General features: G+C 39.8%; 1 protein-coding gene across 4 annotated transcripts; it reads left to right on the top strand.

Annotated features, from left to right (window-relative positions):
- The first annotated feature begins 1958 nt into the window (after positions 1–1958).
- Positions 1959–6133, top strand: GPX8 (glutathione peroxidase 8 (putative)). Of its 4 annotated transcripts, none has more exons than XM_026062741.1 (3): positions 1959–2009; positions 3002–3137; positions 5970–6133. In XM_026062741.1, the coding sequence occupies exons 1-3, from the start codon at positions 1959–1961 to the stop codon at positions 6131–6133; spliced, it is 351 nt and encodes a 116-aa protein (XP_025918526.1). The 4 variants fall into 4 exon arrangements, with proteins under 4 accessions (XP_025918526.1, XP_025918525.1, XP_025918524.1 ...); XM_026062740.1 differs by having other exon boundaries at positions 2876–3137; XM_026062739.1 differs by having other exon boundaries at positions 1959–2162; positions 2876–3137.
- Positions 6134–6922: the final 789 nt, after the last annotated feature.

The raw sequence follows: 6922 nt of genomic DNA, 5'->3' as shown, positions 1-6922 counted from the left end.
GCCGCTGATCACAACCCTCTGAGCTCTGCCATTCAGCCAGTTCTCAATCCACCTCACTGTCCGCTCATCTAGCCCACACTTCCTGAGCTTGTCTATGAGGATGTTATGGGAGACAGTGCCAGAAGCCTTACTGAAGTCAAGGTAGGCAACATCCACTGCTCTCCCCTCATCTACCCAGCCAGTCATCCCATCACAGAAGGCTATCAGATTGGTTAAGCATGATTTCCCCTTGGTGAAGCCATGCTGACTACTCCTGAACACCTTATCCTTTACATGCATATATTAAGCCATACTATATTAAAGTTAAATGATAGATTTACATTTCTTACTTGTAAATCCATTCATACAGGCAATCCCTAAACAAACAAGGGTGTCAAAAAAACCCTCTAAACATAAAAAAGTATTAAAGTTTGAATTGGGAGAGCCTGGATAATATCAAACACAAGATCTTGTTCTTCAGACAGTTTTAAAGCCATGTGTAGGGTAAATAATGAAAGTAGCAACAATAACAAGTAAAAACAGTATAACAGGCTTTTGGATCATTATTAGGCACTCCAGTAAATATTTATAATACAATAAGAATGAAGTTGTGCAATTTTTTTGATTTCTGAAATAATGTTAGATGCAATTTACAAGCTGCTAAGACATAACTTATGCTCTGAACTCCTACATTGATTTGCTGAATTTAGACACATTCAAATTTGACTTTAAATGGCTTTTAAAGTCAGCAGTATTTGCTTTTTGACTGTAGCTTTCTCCATTTCAGCACAGAAGTCCATGTCTGTTTGGTCCCCACCTCTGAAACACCATGGTTTTAGGCCTCATTATCAGTCAGAGATCTCAAGCCTCACACATGCCCATACCAGAGAAAACACTCATACAAATACTGAAAGTCAAGAGAAGTGACAGAGAATGTGAGAGGGAAAAGCAAATGGTCAGGAAGAAAAAGGGAAGATGAGAAAAGGGAAGGCATGATGAACTATAGACAAAAATCTGTTCTTTCAGTAACCATGTTGTCGTCACTACATGTTTACATCTGAAATGTGCCTCTGGATACCAAGAAGCAACAGGCAAAAACCAGCAAGTACTCTAGCACAGGGGAAAAGTCTTGAAAATAGAAAACTGTAAGAGGCAGATAGAGAAGATGCCAGACTTTCTTAGCTTTAAAGTTCAGAGTGTCTTTCACAGTTTCCTCAGTAAAATGCCAGAGGAGAGACACGTCTAGCTTAGGCTGAGAATCTCAGCCAATTCCTTCTTTTCTTGTGCAGACCCTTCATCTTCTCATCTCAGCAGAGCTAGCAGGCGGTTAGACAGTAGCATTAAAAAAAGCGCATTTTCTATCATCAGTTCTACACTCCCTTTCCCCTGTTAAAAAAGTTATTTGATTTTCTTCCCTCACACCAGCCCGCACGCAAGAATCTTACTTTGCCCAGTGTGCTGTAAAAGAGTCTTACAGACAAATCCACGGACGCTGCCTGTAATCACACAGCAGCTGATGATAGGCAGACAAGAGGCAGTGCACAGGGCACGTTCTGCCATACTGCCCTCCTTCCACCCAAACAGCCGGCCCCAAACTGCTTGTCCTGCCTGATAACACAGAGGCCCAGGGGATGTGCTAGAGCTGCACTTACAGACCCACAAAAGAGGTCTCAGACAATTCTCAAGATAATGTGCAAACACTGAAGTATTCCACATAAGTCAGTTGAATAAAGCAATCAATAGGTGATGGGAACACACTTTCCATTTGTTTCTTTTTTCCTAGTGAGAGCCATTTCTATAATTTACTAAGTGTTCTGAAGTCCAGCATAGACAATGTAAAAGGAAACGGTCACTTCTACAGCAGGAAGAAAATGAGCAGCTTGTTCTTTTTAGACTGAGCAGTGTAGCTGCGAGTTTCATATTTCAGCTCCTCCTTCACATTCCAGGCCTGCCCAGGCTCCTCTCCAAAGTTTTTGAAAATGGAGCCTCTTACAACTAATCCTTTAAAATATTCCATGCCCAAAGCCAGGGTCTTTGTTGTTTTTTTGTTGATGGTTTTGTGTACTGCAGTTCTCTGCCTATTGCAACTCAAGTTTTTTAAACCTAAAATCAAAGATTTTTATTCTTTCAAAGTCAAGGATTCACGAGGAAGGACTGTTTCCTTGGAAAAGTACAGAGGGAAAGTAAGTTACAATTTCATTATATCTTTGTCTTGACTCTTTACTGAAAGCTATATCCATTTGTAGGTGGCAAAAAAGTTTGGTTATGGATTTATAACAGAGAGTTTGTGCTAAATTCCTGTTCTTTAAAACGTAAACCTAAACTAGAGGGAAATTTTACCTAGGCATGCCTCAAGAATTAAGGATAAATTACAATAAAGAATATTAAATAAAAGAATAAAGAATATTAATATAATATTATTTAATAGATATTTAATATTAAATTACAAATAAAGAATATTAAATACATTACAATAAAGATTATGAGAATTTTTTTTAATTCATAGGGTTAACAATGGAATTTGTGCATTTTAACCATGTTAGTCAAGAAGGACAGTATGTTGTGTTGAATTTTTTGAAGCTGATCTAATAAATATAAGATGATTTTAGTGCCTGTCTTAACTATACGCTTTTTGCATGCTTGTTTTTAAGCAAAGCTGTAATTAGAAACAGTTTATCCATTTATAGGATTTTTAAAACAGGAGGTCTCATAAAAAAGCAAATACCTTCAGCTGCTATCGTTCTTACTCTGTTTACTGAAATTATGGTCAGAAAGATAAGTCTAACCCTCCAGAAAGAACCACTGAGAATGTGGAATATGCCACTTTAAGACTTGATTGAAATCTCTATGCCATCTTTAGTTTCTTTCTAAGTATTCTAACTTTATTTCTCTGAAGGCAACTTTGGTTGTAAACGTGGCCAGTTACTGCCAACACACAGACAAAAATTACATCGCACTGCAAGAACTGCACAGAGAGTTTGGTCCCTCCCACTTCACTGTGCTGGCTTTTCCCTGCAACCAGTTTGGAGAATCAGAGCCTAGTTCAAGCCAGGAAATAGAATCTTTTGCCAAAGGAAACTATGGAGTAACCTTCCCCGTTTTCCACAAAATCAAGATTCTAGGATCAGAAGCAGAGCCGGCCTTTAAGTTTCTAATAGGTAACTATTTTCTTCTGTATATTGCACTGCCTGTAACTGTGGTATTGTCCCTAAATTGCAGTCTGGGTTTCTCAAGCCTAATCTGAGCAATCATTGCAGTCTTCATAGTCTACAGAGAGAGACGGGCACTCTTGGAACACAATTCATCTCATTTTAATGCAGATATCAAAAAAAAGAAGTTAGAAGAGTTGTACCCTGAAAGCACCCATTTCTCCCCACTGATGATAAAAAGTCTACCGCAACTAGCCCAGCTAAAAACATCTTTTCTGCAGACATACAAAGCTGAGTGCAAAGACTCCCATCTACAAAATCCTTTTTCAAATTATGTGATTTTTGTTGGAAAACAACTTTTTCTTATGGAGAAAAATGTAACTATGGTTGTTAATTTTTCCAGTAATAATCAAGTCAAACAGATGCAGATAAGAAAATTCCTTTCTTAGCAAAGAGTCATTACATGAACTCATCTTGTGAGTTTAAGGTCCCAGACTGCAAAATCCACTTGCACAAATACTCCAGACTCCTGTTACATTAGGCATTTACTGACTTAAAGCCTCATGTGCACACAAGCGAAAAGAGACTGTATTCAGTTGACCAAAATGCTCACAGACACAAAGCCAACTAAAAAGCCTCTCTGAGTTTTCCTGAGCTTTGGTCAGGTCTTCATATACCAAACACTAGTATATGAAAGAAAGGATAATTAGACCACAACCCTTCTCTATCACATCTTTAACTAGAAAATAAGGTGCAAGAAGACCCCCTAGATATATTCCATCTCCCTGCCCCATTCAGGATCACAACTACCTAAACCAGTACAACAGGTGCATCTCCGGACTAGTACAGTAGTCATGACAGACTCCAAAATTTCCCAGTCTATTCCAGTTCTTCACAACTCTTCTTGTTAGAAAGCTATTTGCACATCTAAATGAAATCTTTCTTACACCACTTAAACCCATTGCTTCTTCTCATATCCTCAGCGATACCTCTTAGGTACTTGAAAATTATTATCATGCCTCTCCTCAGTCATTCCTTAACTGGTCACAATAGTCACTATGACTGTGCTTCCACCCACTTACCTTTAGGCATCTCTTTGAGAGCCTCGGGTAAAGTCTCGTTGCTCCAAGTTACCTTGATGTCCAGTGGAATTACTGACTTGCACTCTGGAGGGGCCTCTCCGAGTTCATTAGAGAGGAGACCAGGGCAAGTAAGTACCAGATACCAGGGCAGTTAGTCTCACTGTGCCTCACATCCTCATCTTACAATAGACAGATTATTTACCAACCCCACATAGGATGATGATATGAGGATACAGAAGTGAAAAGGGGAACTTGGATGTCACATGCATCATTTTATGCCATCAGTCTGGAACTAAACCTTGTTTCCACTCACCTAGCTGAAAACATTGGACTTTGTTTGTCCTCCATGACCTTACCAAGGAAAAGAGTTGCACTCTAATGACAGCATAGAGGGTGTAAAATTTAGTAGACTTTGACCAGTTGGCTGGCTAAACAAATATCTACTCCTACCCATACAGAAACAGAACTACCATATTCACTCATTCAGTTCTTATTTGACATATTGTTCATCCATAAAAAGGACAAAGATCCCCTGGTAATTAAATATTTTGAAATAAGACCTTTCTTTTCCTGYATTCCTCTGTTTCACAGGAAATTGTGTATCACCAATCAAAGAAGTACCTCTTCTATATTTAGTTGTCCTGACAATCAGAAGAGTGAACATTTTCATGCTACATCTTCTGCTGACTGTGACCACTAGCTGGCATTTGTCCACCACTGTTAGATAGGTTAGTGCAAAAAGGATCTACTGGGAGCACAAACATGGTCCCAGGGCCTTCACACAACTCAACATCCTGTTGTCTTCGTAGCAGTAAGGTGTTTTGCTGGTTCAGTGCAAGGTTTGTGACCTTGCCTTTCCTAGAATAACCTCCAGCTTCCTATGTATATATACTTACAGTTACTTTAGTAAACATTAATACATTAATAAACACTGAAAGAACACTCAGACATGGGGTTATGTTACCTCAAGACTGATCCTAGAAGTAACAACTCAGCAAAGCTGAAATTACTAGCTGGGTCAGAGCCTCTATGACAAGAGCTTTACCATACCCATTGCTTGCATGGAGTCCTCTTACAGTCATGATATCACAAATATTGTAAATGGCAAAATTCAGCACACTGCTTCCAAGAATCAGTGTAGGGCTCAGCATTGTTCCCCACTGTGTTCCTGTCCCCTGGTCAAAATCTCCTGCAGTTTTCTTCTACTTCTTCCCTCAAAGCAAGACTTCCCCTCCCTGCCCAGGACCAGTAAGACTCTCCCCAGAATAAAGGCAGAGTCAAGAAACTGCTTCTGTCTCCTCTGGGAGCCATATAGTTTCCTGATATTATTTCTGGGATCAAGGGGCTCTCTGCCAGGAATTCATTACAACAACGTTACCATTAAGGTTCTGCCTTATGGGTTGGAAGGAGCTGAAGCAAGCCACCACAGTCACTATCACTTCCTGCTCCCATTCCTCCTCCCCTAAGCCCACATAACACTGGGGATTCCCTGATGAGTATGCAGCCCCCTTATGCTCCTCCATAGGAAGCAGAACATAGTAAGAGTAGAAACTTTTCAACAGTTTCAGCAGAAGGTGAGAGTATCATGCATTTCCCACTTTTCAGATCATTAACATCAACCAGTAAACTCATGTCCAGAGTGCTAGCAAAGAACAAGGTGGGATTAAAAAAACCCAAATAGTTAACCAGTCACTGTTGGGTAATTAAACAAGTACAAGCCTAAGGGAGTCATTAAAATGATCTGATGCCACTCTTGCAGATTCTTCAAAGAAAGAGCCTAGATGGAATTTCTGGAAATATCTTGTCAACCCCGAAGGTAAAGTTGTGAAATTCTGGAGACCTGAAGAACCCATAGAAACTATCAAGCCAGAAGTAGCATCCCTGATCAGACAGATCATCATGAAAAAAAGGGAAGATCTCTGAAAAGGCCATTCAGTCTGTGAATCCATTCAACAGCATGTGTGCACAACCTTAGTACCTTCCTGGGAAATGCTGCTAGAAGCTAAACCATCAGGTGATTTTTTTTCTCTTTGGTGTTAGTATTTTCAGCTCCACTATGTCAATTAATGTCGGATTTGCTCCTGCAATAGCCTTGAGGACCATTCAGGTCACCAAGAATGGCAAGGCACTCAGGACCTTGCAGGACTGGACCTGCAATTGGCATAAAGCTTCTGAACGTTTCTTTACATTGCTGACCCTAGCTAGTCACAGCTGTCACCAGCAGGAATATAGCTAAAAACAAGAGGACCTGTGCAAATACTTATCAACCAGACTTATCAAACAAAGAGTTTTGTTTCCCATCTACCAGTAACAAGTAGGTTTTGATATGCCATTAACACATAACTGCCCTGACTGAATGATATGGAGTCCAGAGGTTTCATACCAGAGTTTTTAGAAACAAATGTCACTGAAGATATCAGCTTTGCAATATTAACAGAGGACAATTACTGAACTGTGAAGCTGTAAACTTGGTCCCAAAATAAACTGTACATAGAAAATGAGATTATTATTAAAAGAGAGAGAAAGTGACACAAATGTTTCCTTCCCTGCTTTGTGTGCATTTTGATTCATTTTACATTTCACCTTTACAGCAACACCTGTAACCTCATAAGACTTCTCCATACATTTGCACTGCAGTACAGTGCCTTGGCTGTGAGCTCATCTCCTGCTGGATTCCCCAGTCTTCTGATCTGGATGAAAGCAGGGCCTGTG

The sequence above is a fragment of the Apteryx rowi genome, unplaced genomic scaffold (genome assembly GCF_003343035.1).
Source record: "Apteryx rowi isolate R43461 unplaced genomic scaffold, aptRow1 scaffold_192, whole genome shotgun sequence".
NCBI lineage: Eukaryota > Metazoa > Chordata > Aves > Apterygiformes > Apterygidae > Apteryx > Apteryx rowi.
Note: the sequence above shows the minus strand (reverse complement) of the source record. Positions and strands in the feature narration are given on the sequence as shown.

Coding starts and splice junctions, on each gene's coding strand:
- GPX8 (XM_026062739.1), top strand. CDS start 1,959: ATGGAGCCTCTTACAACTAATCCTTTAAAATATTCCATGCCCAAAGCC. Junction 2,163..2,875: donor TGGAAAAGTACAGAGGGAAA/GTAAGTTACAAT, acceptor ATTTCTCTGAAG/GCAACTTTGGTTGTAAACGT. Junction 3,138..5,969: donor GGCCTTTAAGTTTCTAATAG/GTAACTATTTTC, acceptor CCACTCTTGCAG/ATTCTTCAAAGAAAGAGCCT.